Source organism: Cyprinus carpio, unplaced genomic scaffold (assembly GCF_018340385.1).
Source record: "Cyprinus carpio isolate SPL01 unplaced genomic scaffold, ASM1834038v1 S000006651, whole genome shotgun sequence".
Taxonomy (NCBI): Eukaryota; Metazoa; Chordata; class Actinopteri; order Cypriniformes; family Cyprinidae; genus Cyprinus; species Cyprinus carpio.
Genome location: NW_024879275.1, coordinates 290,949 through 311,051, shown reverse-complemented (window position 1 = coordinate 311,051; position 20,103 = coordinate 290,949). Strand labels below are relative to the sequence as shown.

Below are 20,103 nucleotides of genomic sequence, written 5' to 3'. Positions count from 1 at the left end.
GCAGTTTCGCGAATAACTTTAACACGTGACTAACTTGCAGTTAACGTTGCGGCCCTGTGGCGGTGGTACACGCGGTGGTATTACCCATTTTGGTTGTCCACCTACTGTAATGACAAGCATTGCCACAAACTGCTGCTGATAGAATGAGATTTCTGCATGTTGATGCTCAGTGGTGCTGTTTGAAACTGGCATGTACTTCAGGACTGAACAGACACACAGAGCTGGTTTTCAGGTTTACCTAAAAAATTACGAAAAATCATAAAAATCCCACATCATTTTGTCATGTGTGCAGCTTATAAACTGAACAGAAATCACTAAATCACACATTAGTATCTAAACATTCAGGTTAAATCTTTATGACATCTGTGAGAACACAATGAGCTCATGGGACTTCAGAAAAAGAAAATAAGAGGAAAATAAACTCTTACACAGAGATGGACAGGTGAAGGAGTATTAATCAAACTAGCAGAAGCAACTGAAGCTCCAGTAAATGTTTGGTTGCCAAAAACAGGAGCAAGAGCTCATGAAGTGATGAAGATGAATGAAATTAACTTAATCTTCAGTCACTTGTGCTGATATTTAGTGTGTCTAGTCAGAATTTACATTAAAGGACACATCTTACTGAAGACAAACACATGAAACTATCAGAGAGATGATCTTACCACAGTATCTCCAGTTTACAGCGAGGATCCTCCAGTACAGCTGGAGAGAGACGCTTCACTCCTGAATCTCCTAGTTTATTCCCAGACAGATTCAGTTCTCTCAGGTGTGAGGAGTTTGATCTCAGAGCTGAAGCCAGAGCAAAAAAAACAACAACTCAGACGCCACAATATCTCAACCTGTAGAGAACAATGACACACTCTTCACTCTCTCAGATCAGATCAGTTTAGCTATGAATCCATCAGTAAAGAGAAAGTACAAATCAATGTGTGATGCGTCATTGGACTGAGATTTAAAATATCAAAGAACAAAAAAAAAAAAAAAAACATGATCATAAATCATTTAAAGCCTCATTCAAAAAGAAAAAAAATCTATTTTACACTGTCAGGATTTTTAATGTCTTATGTAGACATTCATGTAAATCTATATAATCACACTATTCATTACATAGCTGAGCTTTAGTGTTATTTCGATCTGTATTAATATGTATGGAGTAGTGGTGTGTGTGTGTGTGTGTGTGTGTGTGTGTGTGTGTGTGTGAGTGTGTGGTGTGTGTTTCTCCATCACTCAAGGATATAAAAACCTGAGATCACCTACACTGTGAGATATTATTCATACTTAGTGTAAGTTGTGGCAGATAGTACTTACAGTACACCTCAATGTATTGCAGTGCTTTACAAAACAGTACGTAATAACATATTCTTTATATGATTCTATTGATTATAAACAGATGCTGTCTTCTAGTGTCCTTCCTTGTGTCTATTCCTAAAGCCCCCTACACCTGCTCCTAATCACACTGAAGCTGCTGATCAGTAAAGCTGTTCTTGAAGCTGCAGGAAGAGACTCACGCTTCTGTGTTTGGGAACAATATGAGCTGCATGTGACTGATTCACCAGAACATCTGATCAACATGAGGACACCACATATAATTTTAATTATATTCATGTTAGACATTTTATTTCCATGTTTTGAATACTTTATTTTTCGAACTACACATCACTATGACATGTGCAGGCTGTGTGAAGAAGCCCGTTGCTACTCAAACCTCTACAATCCGTTAATAAAACAATATAAAGGCAGCCAGATGTGCAGTAACTCTGGGCAGTTGTTTGTTCACATGTTTGTTTACTGTTCAAGCCGATCTACTGCGCATGTATGGAACACGTTTGGAAGTATAAACATAAGTAGTTTGTGTCCGCGCTGTCCGTGGACGCGCCGGATTGCTCACGCAGAAAGTTCACTCTCTTTCACAATCATAAAGATCATCAGTGGTGTCCTGCACATCATTGTTTTGAGCTGACTGTGAGATCTGATGCTCTAGAGCTGGATTTGTGTTTATTATAGTCTTCAGATCCTGATCTGATATATAGACCTAGTTTTATTTCTGTGTTTGGACACTAATGTTGTAAATCAGAGCTTGTTCTGTAGTCATTCACAGAAATGCGTCACATCTGAGTTTGCAAGTCATTTTCACGAAAGACTGACATGTAAATGGATATTTAACACAGATCTCATTAAATGACAAACTCTCAGTTTGTTTTGTGTGAATAATTGTGTGTGTGACCTGCTGAAATGTAAGTTTTAATCTTTTATTTGTGACATTAATCTGGTCACAATGCTGACAGAGTAAATATGTGTTAGAAAACTAGACCTATATCACTCATAATATTCCCATTCACAGGAATACACCTTTTCTATGGTTTTATTTATTTTATGGCATAATGTGGATCTCTTTAAATGTATAATAATCTAAAATAATGCCTAGTGTTGTACAGTAAAGAGTAAGCACACTTCAAGCACAAGTGAAAGTGTCTGAACGTCAGCTTTACTGATCAATGTGTGGAGCGTCTCTTTGCTGCAGCTGCTGCTGATTTAATGAATGAGTTTCTCATGTGATGGGGTTGTTTTTACCCGCGGCGCTAACAGACGCTTTACTCTGTTATCTACTGTATTAAAAACACCTGTCGTGACTCCTTTAAGATTCTGTCCTGTTATTCAGGAGAAAATCTCTCATTCAGGAACATTTATTGTAAAGGTGTCAGATTCATTATTAAATATGATACTTTAGTTCATGATGAAACACTCACAGAGCTTTTCTGCAGTTGATCACAGCTGGTATCAGTCGTCTTCTCCCCTCAGCTGATGTGTTGTATTTCTGGAGGTTCAATTCATCCAGTGGCTCCTCTGACATCTGAATCATGTAGGAGATTGTTGAGCAGTGAGCAGCAGAGAGTTTCTTCTCTGAGTGTTTGTCTGATTTCACAAACCTCTGAATGTCTCTGAACAGAGTCTGATCTTTCACTTCCAGCAGACAGAGGAACAGATTGATAGACTGATCAGCTGAGAGATTACCATCTAGATTTAGTTTTTTGTGTTGTTTTTTCTTAAGCATATCAATTTCAACTACATACAGCTCAACACCATCATTATCATCATCATCATCATCAGAATCATCTTTGATCTTGTCTTTAATGTACTGTGTGGTTCTGCTGATGCTCTCTGAGCTGTTCTCTGTGTGTGTCAGTAGATCCTGTAAGAGTCTCTGATTGGACTCCAGTGAGACGCCCAGCAGGAACCGCAGGAACAGATCCAGACGTCCATTCTTACTCTCAAGAGCTTTATCTACTGCTGATCTTAGTAGACCATACAGAGAGTCTTTATCAGATCTGTATAATCTGAATTTACACAGTGAAGATCTGAATTCATGCAGTGACTCCTTGTTCGTTGTTAAATAGCAGTAAAACAGATAGAAAGCAGCGAGAAACTCCTGAACGCTCAGATGAATGAAGCTGTAGACTTTCCTCTGATGAATCACAGATTCCTCCTTAAAGATCTCAGTGCAAATCCCAGAATACACTGAGGCGTCAGTGACGTCTATGCCGCTCTCAATCAGGTCCTCCTCATAGAACATCACATTGCCCTTCATCAGCTGTTTGAAAGCCACTTCAGCAAGTTTCACAATCACTTCTCTGTTGGACTGCAGGAGTTTCTCTGGATCTCTCTCATCATACTTCTGCTTCCTCATGTTGATCTGAATCAGCAGGAAGTGGATGTACATTTCAGTCAGAGTTTGAGGGATTTCTGCTCTCAGATCTTCTTCCAGGAGCTTCTGAAGCACAGTGGATGAGATCCAGCAGAAGACGGGAATGTGGCACATGATGTGGAGGCTTCTTGCTCTTCTGATATGTGAGATGATTCTGCTGGCTTGATGCTCATCACTGATTCTCTTCCTGAAATATTCCTCCTTCTGAGGCTCAGTGAATCCCTGGATTTCTGTCAGACAGTGGATGTATTTGGAAGGGATCTGATTGGCTGCTGCTGGTCTGGAGGTGATCCAGATGAGAGCAGAGGGAAGCAGCTCTCCTTTCATGAGTTTTGACATCAACACAACCACTGATGAAGTCTCAGTCACATCACAAACTTTCTGAGCGTCTGAAAACATCAGTGTGATTCTGCTTTCATCCAGACCATCAAAGATGAACACAACTTTACACTCCTCATAAATCTGTGAGTCCAGATCTTGAAGTTCAGGATGAAAGTCCAGCAGAAGTCTGTGAAGACTGTACTGATGATCTCGGATCAAGTTCAGCTCTCGAAATGGAAGCACAAACATAAAATCTACATCCTGATTGGCTTTTCCCTCGGCCCAGTCCAGAATGAACTTCTGCACAGAGACGGTTTTTCCGATTCCAGCGATGCCTTTAGTAAGAACAGTCTTGATCTGCTCTTTCTCCTCAGATCCTGCTTCAGCTGAGGCTTTAAAGATGTCATTGCAGTAGATTGGAGTGTCTTGTGAGTGTTGTGTTCTGGCTGTTTTCTCCATCTGCAAAACCTCATGTTCTTCATTCACTCCTTCTCTTATCCCCTCTATGATGTAGAGCTGTGTGTAGATGCTGTTCAGGAGGCTCTCATTCTCCTGGAGTTTCAGTCCCTCACATAATCTCTCATACTTGTTCTTCATGCTGGTTTTGTGCTGCTCTTTGACTCTCTGTAGTTCATCATTCACTGCTTGATCATGTTTATTCAGAGACGCTGTAACACTTGTGTTGTTCAGACAGAAGACAGAGGAGACTCCTCCAGAGATGCTTCGCTCTCCATCTGCTCTGCTGAAATATCACAAGAACAACTGATTCAAAATATCTAAAAATAAAGGATGTGTAAATTAACATCCAAACAGATAGAGATTTCAGTCTTGTATTTTCAGTATAATTTCAGTTTGTTGATCTGTTTAACTCTTTGTGTAATGCACATTGTTCCAAAGGAGCTTCACAGAAAAGTAGGAAAGTGTAAAGAAAAGAAAAAGAGAGTCTCACAATCCTCCTGCAAGCAGCTAAAGGTGACGAGGAAAGAACAAACTCACTGAGAGCTTTAAGAAATGAGGAAGAAACCAAAAGCTCCTCCTCAAGCTGACAGCAGAGACTCTGTTACACAGTAAGTTTCTTTTATCTGGACATTGAGATCAAATTCATTTTCCATCACTGAACTTTTGTCCACAGATTTGAGGTGAAATCAGGAATAAAATCATAATTCATCTCTCTCTATCAGGACTCGACAGTGTGAGCATTTTACTCTCATCTGCAGCAAACACTAGATGTGTGTGAACAGTGAAGTGTGTTCAGGAGCACAAGAGCCAATAAAACAAGCTCCTGCAACTTCTCACAGAGTCTTCAACACCTTAAAGTGGAAGTGAAGCAGTCAGTTAAGTTAACATTATTTAGTAAAGTGATTTCCACTTTGATTAAAAAATATATAACAAATGTGATTAATGTAACCATTTTAAAGAAAAAGGGATGTTTTGTTACAGATTTTAGAGCAAGGGCGCCGCCATCTTGCAGTACCACTGCATGTGACGTCACAGGGTTGGTTCCCTCCGATGGCCAGTGCAGTAATATATAAGCATTTCTTTACATTTTGAACACACAAATGTTATTTTAACACACAAATAATTTGGTTGATCATGGTATCCCAAACATTGTTTTCATAATGCAAGGCGCAACGTGATGTAAACAAACAACGCTTCATACAATATCATTCATGTCGCATTTTATTGTTATGTCAGACCATTAAGGCATATGCATTACATTGATTGGTTCAGTTGTGCGTATCATATTTTATGTTCACCTGCGAATACAATTAGTTTTCCTGCTGTTAACAGGATGTAGTGTTTAATTAATCACCTTTCTGAACAATCAAACCAGTGCTGCTTCCTCAATAAAGTTTATCATTCTCACATGTTTTAAGTCAGTTTAAATCTTTTAAGTCAGTATAAAAATTAAATTAATCCAAGCCATCCAAGCGTGAGACAGCATGGAATATATTTAAATGCGTTACTCACTCATTGTGATCCTATGGTTGTGATAGATCATTTCTGTTCGCGCCGCTGCACACACACACACACACCCACACACACACAAGCAAAGCCACAGTTCGGCTCGGACAGCACGTGAGTAAGGGCTACCAAAGAGCTGAGCTTTGAGCTTTCTTTCGCGCCTTCATCAGCAAATGCACACAAAGCACGTCGGAATGACAGTCTTGAGGAGTATCCACGTAAACGAGTATTGTTTCCAATCCGCACTTTACCCCAAACCAGCATGTTCACAACTTCTTTAACTCCTGATAGGTCTTACTGCTCAGCCCCATCACCATATATACTCTAATGCACAGGCAATTGCACTTATTATGGACTTAACATTGCTTTCAAGGTCATCTTCCTCCATTTCAAAACAAGCGTGTGTTCAAAATGTAAAGAAATGCATATATTACTGCACTGGCCATCGGAGCGAACCAACCCTGTGACGTCACATGCGGTGCTACTGCAAGATGGCGGCACCCTTGCTCCAAAAGCTAAAACAAAACATCCCTTTTTCTTTAAAATGGTTACATTAATCATGTTTGTTATATATTTTTTTATTGAAGAGACTGTAGATGGTTCGCACTCTGAAAAACTAGACTAGTTTTTCAGAGTGCGAACCATCTACAGTCTCTTCAACATTTTACTGGTTTTCACGCACCTGGACTTACAACTAGCCTTCATCTGAGCGCAACAATATTCCCTTGTCTTCTATATATTTTTTTATTAAAATGGAAGTTGTTTTCCTAAATAATGCAAACTTGACTGACTGCTTAATTTGCACTTTAAGGCCCCGATATACTCCAAACGAAAACGAAGAACGAACTGATATGATGTCATTTCAAACAAAATTGTCATTTCAAAACAGCTGACCAAAGCGAACTTTCTGGGGGAGTTCGTTTGGCTGCTAAACACCTTTGAGCTTCCATTGGTCTGTGATGGTTACGCAATCGGTGGGTGTGTTCTGAAACTCCAACTTCTTTGACGTGCAATTTTTTTCCCCGGTTCGTATCTCATTCAACGGAGGTCATGCAAGAGAACAACATCTCCTATCATTATCAACATAAATACAATGTGTCGAATAGCTGAGCTGGCACAGATATATCCGCACCTGTACGATCGCTTGCGGAGAGACTTTAAAGATTCTGAGAAAACATTAATTCCTAGAAAGAAATTGCAATGAAGCTTGGTGTCGACGACCCGGAGTTATGCAAAAAGCGACGCAGAGAAACATCCGAGACAAGTTTTCCAAAGCCATGAAAGAAAAGAGTAAAGATATAAGGTAGCAAGTACCAAATACATGTGTTTCAATTAAACACATTATTAGATATTTTCATGACATTTCATACATATTTATCACATTTTCATTGCGCTCCTGAAGTTTGTTAATGTAGGAGCTTGTGTTCTCATTGTGTCGAGTGTCTGTTTGTATTGAGTGTGTTTCTGACTCCCATAAAGCAGTTCAATCATCACCACACGATTATCCTCACCTCGGGTCAGAGGTCACTGCTTCATCACTCAATTTAGGACGATTACCCATGGATCTGTCACTCTTCAGAGACACACAGCTGTGATCAGGAGATGAAGATCTCTGACTGCAGATCCTGAGAAAACACAGAAATATCACACTCTTTTGCTGTAAACAGTGATGATGACAGAAAGTATGAATCTGCAGCATCAGTCAAAAGTGACACAGAGAAACATCCGAGACAAGTTTTCCAAAGCCATGAAAAGAATGAAAGAAAAGAGTAAAGATATAAGATAAGATAAATGAACGCTAATAAAATAAAGTAACAAACTGACTCCAATATATTTTTTTCCACATCATGCTAAAGTTCTCAGACTATGAGACATTCACACTTCCCATAAAGGACTGATTATGGAAATAGAATGGTTCTTTTGTATTGCAAACATGATACTTGACTCTGAACTGCTGATAATCATTATTCTTTTGTATTGAATATTCTGACCATTGGTGCCCATCTCACACCTAGATTGCCTACACTTCATAATTTCACCGTTGTTGTGTTTAGGGCATACGCGAGCGTCGCAACACGTTTACATTAATCTACGCCCTGCCTCCAGCAGCGCAGGGGTGTTGGAATGTTCGAAAACAGTATACCGTTGCTCAGCCTTTCAAACTTCTTTTTGCCCCCAAACAAAGAACGAAAACTAACTTTAAGTATACTTTACACTGCAGAACAATCATCATCATAATTATTCTTTACTCTCTTAAATGTGGAGAATCGCGATACAGTCTAAAGTGATCATTAAACTTCAAAAGTCTGTTGTGATGAAATAAATCTGAGCGCTGCACATTCAGAGTAAAACCGTGGCACTGCTGCTCTTCTACAGGCTTGTGTTTCACAGCAGTTCACAATCAGTGACTAGAGCACATTTATTCCAGATGATCGCTTGTGATTGACAGCTGATGAATTATAGCAGTCTGTACTTTATGCCGTGGATATTGTAACATGTTAGATGATTGTAAGATGCATATATTATCTCCCTCATCTTTCTGAAGGAGCAGCCAGCAATAGAAAAGCAGGCATTTCAAAATATGAGTCTGCTGTATTTCTGTTTGTTTATAATTAAAAGTCCCACATTATGGGTAAAGTTTTTTGCTTTTTTTTTTCCTAGTTAATTTTTGGTATTTTTGGCTGCACACTGTGTTTAAAGTAGGCCTATAAATAATAACATAATTATTAAATACAGTTTAATGCAGAAATATATAAAAACTTTGTGTGCTTTTTGTATTCTAATAAATTACATATTTTTGCTTGTAAATGTCTTGCTGTATCCTGTAATTAAAGAAAAACACATTATTAGATATTTTCATGGCATTTCATACATATTTATTACATTTTCATTGCGCTCCTGAAGTTTGTTAATGTAGGAGCTCGTGTGCTCATTGTGTCGAGTGTCTGTGTGTATTGAGTGTGTTTCTGACTCCCATAAAGCAGTTCAATCATCACCACACGATTATCCTCACCTCGGGTCAGAGGTCACTGCTTCATCACTCAATTTAGGACGATTACCCATGGATCTATCACTCTTCAGAGACACATAGCTGTGATCAGGAGATGAAGATCTCTGACTGCAGATCCTGAGAAAACACACAGAGATATCACACTCTTTTGCTGTAAACAGTGATGATGACAGAAACTGAGAATCTGCAGCATCAGTCAGATGTGACGCCAAAACACATTTACATCATGATCATCTGATCCGGACGCTTCTCCACATGTGTGAATGGTGTGCCAGCAGAAGACAGTTTGTCTTCCACTAATAAACAAACTCTTAGAAATGCTGTGAGGTTTTCTGACCCGCACTCTCGGTCATACAGGGATCAAGCATCCAAACAAATAGTTCAAATTACATTTATCTTGAGGAAAAACCCAGTGTCTATACGAAAGAAAAGCTCAAGGCTTTCAGATCTCTACATAGGCATATAACATAGTATTTTACAGTCACGTCCAGCACACTGAATACTGATATTTGTTGAATGATATTTGTCTATTACAAACTGAAGTACTGCCTTGTGACAAAAACACTAACCACAGCTCTATAAGACTATTGTAAAGCAGCGGGTTAGCCTAACGAGTAAACAACTATATAACTTAACCCTAACGGGTAAACAACTCTATACTGATTCTGAGCTGCACTTCTGGGTAAGTGTGTTATTAATTGTTCTTCATGATAAAACACTAGAACTACTGCTACTACTGTCTAGTCTATGTACATGTTTCACATTTAAATGCTTGAAGTTTTAATGCTTGAAATCATAAATGTCTGTTTCGCTTCAAAGTGTCTCTTCGATGACGGTATTCTGTAAAAATGAAAATCATGTTTTTGAATTCTGATTCTGATGTACAAAGGCACAAAACATTTGTTCATTATTTTGTCGGATTTTTCCTCCACTTGTTTCAGTTTTTCTGCCTCAATAATGCGCTGCAGTGCCGTAAACGTAACGTCTGCTCACAAATAGTCTCTTGTTCAGTCTGTCGACTCTAATACTGGATTATATCTTACCTGGGGTCAGAGGTCACTGGATCATATCTCACCTGAGGTCAGAGGTCACTGGATCATCACTGGATTCAGGAGGATTCATGGATCTGTGGCTCCTCAGAGTCTCTCTGGTGTGATCTGGAGATGAAGATCTCTCTCTGATCTCCATAATGACAGACTGAAAAGAGGCCTGTATATGAAACACTTAACTAATCATACATGACAATATATATATATATATATTAATTCTTCAATTATTATTATATAACAGAATATCCATTACACTTTAAATAATTCAGAGAATTGTGACGAGGAGGATGATAAAATCATCAGCTCTACACTTCAAGCACAGTGTGTGGTCATGTGTCAGCAAATATGCGTCTATGGCAAGCTGTTTTAACATTTAATCTATAAACTGCACTAGTATCTAATTTAACGTTAGTAGTACTTATTTTTTAGATACTAATATCTTTTCCATTAAGTACTAGTACTTGTTCATTAACTACTAATGCTTATTCTTTAGGTACAAGTGTCTTTTGTAAAGTTACTAGTACTTATTAGATACTAGTACTTAATCATTAGATACTAGTACTTATTATTTAGATACTAGTGCTTATTATCAGGTACTAGTACTTATTCATTAGATACTAGTACTTATTTATTAGATACTAGTACTTATTTATTAGGTACTAGTGCTTATTTATTAGATACTAGTAGTCATTCATTAGATACTAGTATCTATTCATTAAATACTAGTGCTTATTCATAAGATGCTAGTACGTATTTCAATAGTGACAAGTAACTTTTATATTGTTACTAATAACAAATTAATTTTTTTGCTATTGACTTCTATGGGGATCAGTTTTGACTAGTATGTATTCCAATAGTGACTAGTACTTCATTTTTACGTACTAGTAGTTATTCATTAGGTACTACTATGTATTTTTTAGATACTAGAACTCATTAATAGATACTAGTACCTATTAAATAGACACTAGTACTTTACTAGTAGACACTAATAATATACCATTATATACTAGTACTTATTCATTAGATACTAGTACTTATTTATTAGATACTAGTACTTATTTATTAGGTACTAGTGCTTATTTATTAGATACTAGTAGTCATTCATTAGATACTAGTATCTATTAAATAGATACTAGTACTTATTCAATAGATACTAGTACACATTTATTAGATACTAGTACATATCTGAAATGTTACTAGTAAGATTTTTTTATTTTATAGTACATTTGTGACCAATCACGGAAAGTAGGGACACAAGTCGGTTCTGGGGCATTTTGAGTTATTCACATATTCTGAAAGTGTAGTCTCCAAGCTTTTCAACGATGTGTAACACATGGAAATCTGATCATATTTGGAGAAGTTATGGCCATTTGAAGGTAGGCACACAAAAAAGCTCAAAAGGGAGAAAATGGCCTCTAAGATTGTGCAGTTCTCACCTGTTCTCACCTGCTGGGAGTGACAATAGGGCTCATTTACATCTCATTTAGATAAGCCATACCCCCTGTAAAGCTGCATGGTTGCATAACAACGACAGACACAACGGGAAAAATCGGACCGCATACTATTAATAATAATAGAGGATAATGTGCATTGTAAAATGTCAGTAATTTATCTTTTTTGACTTTTATAAAAAATTATTTAGAGGCTGAAATATGTGAGTTTTATCTTTTTATAAAACCTTTTTTTGTCAAAACTCTATTTGAACTTGTGCATTGTAGATAACGTTGCAAGACACTCCTTTAAAATCTGGCCATCATTTTTAATTTTTAACACAAAACGACAAACTTTGATGTTTATGGAAACTCACCCCATAAGAAACAGAAAAGTATTCTTGTAGATCTCGTTGCCTCCAATGAAATAAGTCGTTCGGGCACACTTTCTCTTTGTCGGGGTATTCTTTGTGGATTTTATCATCTCCGAAGTTTGCACTGTGCGTCTGTTTGCCTCTAAATGTCCAATAATTCGCATGTCCTGCCACTCTTTTTCCGCAGCTAAAGAATCCAGCCGTATGTTGTACAAAATGTCTGGAGAAAGCTTCTGGCTACAGGACTGTCTCCCATGCAGAGAGTTCTCTTTTCTCCTCGTGTAGCATTTACAGTCAAAGTTACGGATTTTCCCCCATTTCTCTGTCTTTATCCCCATCAAATGTTACTATCGATATAGCCTCTGATATCTTACGGTCCAACTCGTCTGACGCCAGTCCGATACATTCTTCCTCGTCTTTAACTTCGCTCAATTGTAGATTAGGGATATTATTCAGTCTTATTATGCCGCTTTCATCGCCGCTCAGATCGTCTTCAGAATCAGTGAGCACTTGTTCATAAGCATCCGGCTTGTCGAAGAAGTACTTCAAAACATTTTCGCCAGCCAGAGCGCTGCATAATAATTAGCCACGCTTCCCTTCGTGATCTCAACTAACACAGGGGGCAATAACAAAAGAAAATTTAAAAAAAAAAAAAAACGGCTTATCCAGTATGCTCGAAATACACTGCAGACACTGACACGCCCCTACTGCGTGCTAGAATCTCCGAGAAAATAAAAAAAGCGATTTGACTAGTGAGATGTACGCTTTTAAAGTATACCAAAAGATGCTATCTCAAACACGGAGAGGCTTCTTCGTAGATCTATTAACTAAGTACCAGATATCTGCAAAAAACGAAAATCACCAATTTAAAAAAAAAAAAAAGCTTCTTTCTCATTTTGCTCGAAAGTTGTGCTGCCGACTTGTGTCACTGGTTTCCGTGACGGGTCACATTTTTTAATTGATCTCTTCTGTAGCATAAGATAAGACAAATAAAAAAAGTTACTAGTAGTAATAACAAAAGATTCTTCATTTAAACAGATCATTACATAAACATGAGTACCTCTCCACCGTCCAATCAGAGTCCACATGGTAATACAATACGCAGAATGAATTTGATTGTTAAGGAAGGCTTACTGGCTTTGTATGTTAGCCTATCTTGCTAATTGGTTACCATGAAAACACAAGGAAAGATTACAAACCTGTTGTCCATATATATATGACAGTATAATGATATGTTTAAGTCCAAATTCACTTCACAACATCAGTCGAGTCTTTGAAATAAATGGAGTTAATTGGTTAACAGATGTTCAGGAGCAGGGCCACGCCCCAAACGATCACCTGACTTCCGGAAACCTCCATATATCGGGCCACCTCATACCGTACTGTGTGTTTCTTTCTCTCGAACCCACCCTTCCCTCCCTTTCTCATCCATTCAGCCAACCTTATCCCACATTATCTTTCTTTCAGGTTGTATCAGGGGGCCCTAATTGTCTGGCCTAAATATATGATAGAGATGGTACCCCCACCCTGAGTCTCTCTGAGCCATCAATTCCAGATGCCCTGATCAGCCTGACCATCATCCCATTCCCTCGACCCCTTCATCCTCTTTATGCTCTTCCTCAACACTCTGTTCAACTAACAGTTTCATAGCTTGTTTGTGGCATGGTCCTAGCTAGTGAACATATTATTATTGTAATCTGACATGGTTTAATTAAACATAATGATGCAGAAATCATGCCACTTTATATTATTCTATACAGAGATAAAGGCTATATTGACTAGCATTGTATTTTAAACTTTATTTTTATAAAAACACATGAGATGGCTTGAAGAGGACAGATAAAACCATATATTGTCGCAGTCATTGTTTATTTTCTGCATGTGTCATCAGTAAAACGTCTAACTGTATGTTATTCAGCTACTAGGCTACATCTACAGCGAAAGCTGAATTTCCTGGAACTTCATCAGTGAGTCTCACTTGTGGAGTTTCTGTGTGAGGGTGCATTTTTTAATAAATACTTTTTGGCCTTTTTTTTAAATAAAGAAAATGTTTGTCTGAAAACCACAAGGTTTGGATTTTGTGTGCCCTGTACAGAACATTAATGTAAAAACATTCATTGTCTGTAGCACCATTGTACCCTGTACATAACTGTCACAGTGTCTGGTTTGTGTTCCCTGGGTGTCCACTAGAGGTCTCACTTCCTGAACTACATTCCCCACGATTAGCGTCAATTCCCCATTAGCGTTTGTCATGTCCCTGTGTAGTTATACCGGTCTGTCTTAGTATGTGTCACGGAGTCCTTGTTTATTCTCGTCCGTCTCTTGACGTGCTCTAGCCTTGTGTCCTTGTTTGTTTATGTTGGATATGTTTGGTACTGACCCCTGCCTGGACTGTTTATTCTTTGGATTGCCCTTAATAAAAGACGTACTCGCATTTGGATCTTTCACTGTGTTTCCTTGTATCCCGGACGTGACAGAAGGACTCTGTCAATCTGAGATCCAGCGGTATGTCGGCTCATGTTTCCTCCCCAGCCACAGAGCGGGAGAGGAGTAGTTTTGAGGGAACTCGCCTGGTGGTTTTCCGGGGCACCAGGGGAGGTCGCCGAGGAGGGAGTGGTCGAGAAGAGGCTCAGCATCGCTCTCAACCATGGCCCCCCTTCGACCCTGGGCTCGGGTGGGACGAATCAGAGCCACTGGCTCACCATGGCGGACCGATAGGGGAGAAGAAAGCGCAGGTCCGCCCATTGTGGCGCCACTGCCCATGATGGCCGCAGGGCCAGCGCCACGAGGCAAGATGGACGCCAGCCCAGCGCCACAGCACAGGGTGGCCACCAGCTCCACGCCACAAGGCCAGACGGTCGCCAGCCCCGCGCCAATGCCCAAGATGGCCGCGGAGACATTGTTGGATTACTTTTCCATGTTGAACCAGATCTTAGAGATGCCCAGGAGTGTTTACGTCACGGCTGCTGAGCCAGCGCCAATGCCCAAGATGCTCACCAGCCCAGAGCCATTGCACAAGATGGCCGCCATCCCAGGCCCACTGCACGAGTGACACAGCACGAGATGGCCGACTCCACACCGGTGTCGCCAGACAAGAGGGCCGACTCAACGCCTGAGTCTCTGGGGAAGGTACCGCCGACTCGCCGTCATAGAGGGCGGAGGAGGAGACCGGCATCGACCGTTCCTCCATCCCTCCCCCTGTTCTACCTCCACCAGCCACCTCCCTCCTGGTCTTCTGGTTGTGTTGTTGTTGTTGTTGTTGTTTTGGGGTTTTTTTTCCACTTCCTGTCCCTGACGTCTTGGAGTGTCTGGTAGCCACTCCGTAGAGGGGGGGTTATGTCACAGTGGCGGAGGAGGAGACCGGCATCGACCGTTCCTCGAGGCCCGGAGGCCGTTCCCGAGCAGCCCACTGCCGTCCCGGAGGCCGTTCCTGAGCAGGCCGCGGCCGTCCCGGAGGCCATTCCCGAGCAGGCCGCTGCCGTTCCAGAGCCGAGGCGGTGCCCGATGCCGTTCCGGATGCCGAGGCGGGGCCCGATGCCGAGGCGGTTCCTGAGGCCGTTCCCGAGGCGGTTCCCGATGCCGAGGCGGTGCCCGATGCCGAGGCGGTGCCCGATGCCGAGGTGGTGCCCGATGCTGTTCCAGAGGTCGAGGCGGTGCCCGATGCCGAGGTGGTGCCCGATGCTCTTGGTGCCCGAGGCAGAGGTGGTGCCCGATGCAGAGGTGGTGCCCGAGGCAGAGGTGGTGCCCGAGGCCGAGGTGGTGCCCGATGCAGAGGCGGTGCCCGATGCGGTTCCGGAGGTCGAGGTGGTGCCTGATGCCGAGGCGGTGCCCGATGCTGTTCCGGAGGTCGAGGTGGTGCCTGATGCCGAGGCGGTGCCCGATGCTGTTCCGGAGGTCGAGGCGGTGCCCGATGCTGTTCCGGAGGCCGATGCGGTGCCCGATGCCGTTCCCAATGCCGTGACTGAGGCCGTTCCAGAGGCGGTGCCCAAAGCAGAGCACCTTCACGTCTCCACAGGCCGTCCAGAACGCCTTCACGTCTCCACAGGCCTTCCAGAATGCCTTCACGTCTTCACAGGGCCTCCGGAGGGGCAGGTTCCGCTCTGGTCGCTCAAGTGGCGGGTTCCTCCCTGGCCATCGGCACAGCCTGCTCCTCACTGGCTCCCCGAGTGGCAGGTCCCGCTCTGGCGGGTTCCTCCCTGGCCGTCGGCACAACCTGAACTGCCTGGTCCCTCGTGGTCCCCTGAACTTTCGGGTCCACCCTGGTCCCCTGAACTAACTGATCCACCTTGGCTGCCAGTGGAGCCATCGCTGCCTGTCCCTGTTCCCCTACATGGGCCTGGCCCTCCATCCCTCCCCCTGTTCTACCTCCACCAGCCACCTCCCTCCTGGTCTTCTGGTTGTGTTGTTGTTGTTGTTGTTGTTGTTGTTTTGGGGGCTTTTTTCCACTTCCTGTCCCTGACGTCTTGGAGTGTCTGGTAGCCACTCCGTAGAGGGGGGGTTATGTCACAGTGTCTGGTTTGTGTTCCCTGGGTGTCCACTAGAGGTCTCTGTCACTGGTAAGTAATCATTGCACGCAGTCAATTACCAATTAACGCATTCAATTCCCCATTAGCGTTTGTCATGTCCCTGTGTATTTATACCGGTCTGTCTTAGTATGTATCACGGAGTCCTTGTTTATTCTCGTCCGTCTCTTGTCGTGCTCTAGCCTTGTGTCCTTGTTTGTTTATGTTGGATATGTTTGGTACTGACCCCTGCCTGGACTGTTTATTCTTTGGATTGCCCTTAATAAAAGACGTACTCGCATTTGGATCTTTCACCGTGTTTCCTTGTATCCCGGACGTGACAATAACATTAATGCAAAAACATTCAGTGTCTGCAGCACCAGTGTGCCCTGTACAGAACATTAATGTAAAACATTAAGTGTCTGCAGCACCAGTGTGCCCTGTAAAGAACATTAATGTAAAAACATTTAGTGTCTGCAGCACCAGTGTGCCCTGTACAGAACATTCATGTAAAACATTCAGTGTCTGCATCACCAGTGTGCCCTGTACAGAACATTCATGTAAAACATTCAGTGTCTGCATCACCAGTGTGACCTGTACAGAACATTAATGTAAAACATTCAGTGTCTGCAGCACCAGTGTGTCCTGTACAGAACATTAATGTAAAAAATTCAGTGTCTGCAGCACCAGCGTGTCCTGTACAGGACATTAATGTAAAAACATTCAGTGTCTGTAGCACCAGTGTGCCCTGTACAGGACATTAATGTAAAAGCATTCAGTGTCTCTAGCACCAGTGTGCCCTGTACAGAAACTTAAGGTAAAAACATTCAGTGTCTGTAGCACCAGTGTGTCCTGTACAGGACATTAATGTAAAAACATTCAGTGTGTGTAGTAAAAACATTCAGTGTCTCTAGCACCAGTGTGCCCTGTACAGAAACTTAATGTAAAAACATTCAGTGTGTGTAGCACCAGTGTGCCCTGTACAGTCTGTAGCACCAGTGTGTCCTGTACAAGATATTATTGTAAAAACATTCAGTGTCTGCAGCACCAGTGTACCCTGTACAAGACATTATTGTAAAAGCATTCAGTGTCTGTAGCACCAGTGTGTCCTGTACAAGACATTATTGTAAAAACATTCAGTGTCTGCAGCACCAGTGTGCCCTGTACAGTCTATAGCACCAGTGTGTCCTGTACAGAACCTCAATGTAAAAACATTCAGTGTCTGTAGCACCAGTGTGCCCTGTACAGAACCTCAATGTAAAAACATTCAGTGTCTGCAGCACAAGTGCCCTGTACAGGACATTAATGTAAAAACATTCAGTGTCTGCAGCACAAGTGCCCTGTACAGGACATTAATGTAAAAAAATTCAGTGTCTGCAGCACCAGTGTCCTGTACAGGACATTAATGTAAAAAAATTCAGTGTCTGCACAAGTGCCCTGTACACATTAATGTAAAACATTCATGTGCTGCCACAAGTCCCCTGTACAGGACATTAATGTAAAAACATTCAGTGTCTGCAGCACAAGTGCCCTGTACAGGACATTAATGTAAAAACATTCAGTGTCTGCAGCACAAGTGCCCTGTACAGGACATTAATGTAAAAACATTCAGTGTCTGCAGCACAAGTGCCCTGTACAGGACATTAATGTAAAAAAATTCAGTGTCTGCAGCACAAGTGCCCTGTAAAGGACATTAATATAAAAACATTAAGTGTCTGTAGCACCAGTGTGTCTTGTAATAATTCTTTACATTTATATAGTGCTTTTCTGGGCACTCAAAGCGCTTTACACACAGTAGAAGGGGGTAATCTCCTCAACCACCACCAGTGTGCAGCATCCACCTGGATGATGTGACGGCAGCCATATTGCGCCAGAGCGCCCACCACACACCAGCTTATTGGTGGAGAGGAGACAGAGTGATGAAGCCAATCAGCAGATTTGGGGATGGTTAGGAGGCCATGATGGTCAGAGGCCAATGGGCGAATTTGGCCAGGATGCCGGGATTACACCCCTACTCTTTTTTGAAGGACATCCTGGGATTTTTAATGACCACAGAGAGTCAGGACCTCGGTTTAACGTCTCATCTGAAAGATGGAACCTGTACATCAAAATCCTGTGCAGCACATGGTTGTAAAAACATCCAGTGTCTGCAGCACCAGTGTGCCCTGTACAGATCATTAATGTGTCTGCAGCACCAGTGTGCCCTGTACAGGACATTAATGTAAAAACATTCAACGTCTGTAGCACCAGTGCTATATGCAAAAAAAAATAAAAAATAAAAAATAAAATAAAAAATAACATACAGCCCTGTTATGATATTTCTGGAGGAAAAATAGGAAAATAACAGATAATAAAATTGGTGTCTCATCTCCATCCGGCCACCAGAGGTCACTCGATGACCAACAAACACATTAGGCTACTATGTTTATGAAATTACAGTGTTAACAAAACTGACAAAAATACATTTTCTATGTGCTTGTGTACAAATAATTGTTTCTTTTCTATTTCGTTTTCTCAAAAAAGTACGTCTATCTCCTTGTTTCAGTTTCCTGTTTAATCTCTTTCCTATATGTTGCTGGCTCATTAATATTCAACATATGATTACCATACTGGGCAGAAATGCTAATTTAAAAAGTAATAGTATCTATTAAGTGCAGGATATCTCTTGTCTAAAAAGTTATTAGTAACTTAAAAATAAGTATTAGTTCTATTTTTTCTTAACAAGAAGAGTATAATTAAATACTAGTCACTATTGGAATAAGTACTAGTATCTAATGAATAAGTACTAATAACTTTACAAAAGACACTAGTACCTAAAGAATAAACACTAGTAGCTAAAGAATAAGCACTAGTACCTAATGAATAAGTACTAGTACTTAATGGAAAAGATACTAGTATCTAAAAAATAAGTACTAGTACCATGAAAATAGATACTAGTACGGCTTATATATTAAATGTTAAAAAGGCTTTCCATATGCGTCTTTTCCTTTGAGAAAAAGGAGAAAGCTTAAAGGGGTCATAGGATGCCCATTTTACAAGTTTATATGATTCTTTAGGGTCTTAGTGAAAAGTCTGTAACATAGTTTGGTTAAAATTTAAAATAATCAAAAACAATAATCTGTAGAGATCAGAAATATCAAATATATTCCATCTGTCACTCAAACAGGCCTCATATTTGAGCTTTTCTTTCCTTTTAAAACTCGTTTGTTCTATAATCTGATGTCCAGGTTCATTTCTGCTTATTTTCCTCACTGGGTTGTTGTTTTGTGGAAAATAAGACAAATAATGCTGACCTGAGGACTTTGCGTTCTTTTATTCTTGGAGAGGCTGAAACACAAACTACAATATAACATGATGATATCAGAATAAAATCACTGAACTGACCGTGAAGAATGATATTTCATGGTGTCTTCTCATCGATGAAGTTTCAGTTGTTGTTTTCGATCTGAAGTGTTTCCTGAAGCAGAAAGACGCGTTACCTGTTCTACCTGCAGAGCGCGCTCCCGAGATCACATGACGCGTTTGCATGACATACCTGTACGTGGTTTGACAATATTGGACGAACGCTCCAGTGAATTGAAGAAGTTCAGCCAGAAAGAACTGTGATATGTACTGTGAAAGATTTCGATTAATTCAAGAATTAGGATGGCTGGTAGTTGATATTTCTTCCAAATCTATATTGTTAGGAAATGGGTCAAGGCAATCAAGAGTGCATGAAATATTGTTTAAAATACCTGAAAAACAACAGG

General features: G+C 40.9%; 1 protein-coding gene across 1 annotated transcript; it reads right to left on the bottom strand.

Moving 5' to 3' along the window:
* Positions 1 to 2,229: 2,229 nt before the first annotated feature.
* LOC109112157 (protein NLRC3-like) lies at positions 2,230 to 19,846 on the bottom strand. The gene is made up of 6 exons (XM_042755218.1): positions 19,739 to 19,846; positions 10,075 to 10,208; positions 9,003 to 9,116; positions 7,501 to 7,614; positions 3,080 to 4,766; positions 2,230 to 3,043 (listed from the first exon to the last, which is right to left on the bottom strand). The coding sequence occupies exons 1-6, from the start codon at positions 19,769 to 19,771 to the stop codon at positions 2,744 to 2,746; spliced, it is 2,382 nt and encodes a 793-aa protein (XP_042611152.1). The 5' UTR covers positions 19,772 to 19,846; the 3' UTR covers positions 2,230 to 2,743.
* Positions 19,847 to 20,103: the final 257 nt, after the last annotated feature.

What these genes read in the sequence shown, in the direction of transcription:
- LOC109112157 (XM_042755218.1), bottom strand. Translation starts at nt 19,771, where the DNA reads ATGAGAAGACACCATGAAATATCATTCTTCACG. An exon ending in ATGAAATATCATTCTTCACG is followed by an intron (nt 10,209 to 19,738) that starts GTCAGTTCAGTG and finishes TTTCATATACAG; the next exon opens with GCCTCTTTTCAGTCTGTCAT. An exon ending in GCAGTGACCTCTGACCCGAG is followed by an intron (nt 7,615 to 9,002) that starts GTGAGGATAATC and finishes GTGTTTTCTCAG; the next exon opens with GATCTGCAGTCAGAGATCTT.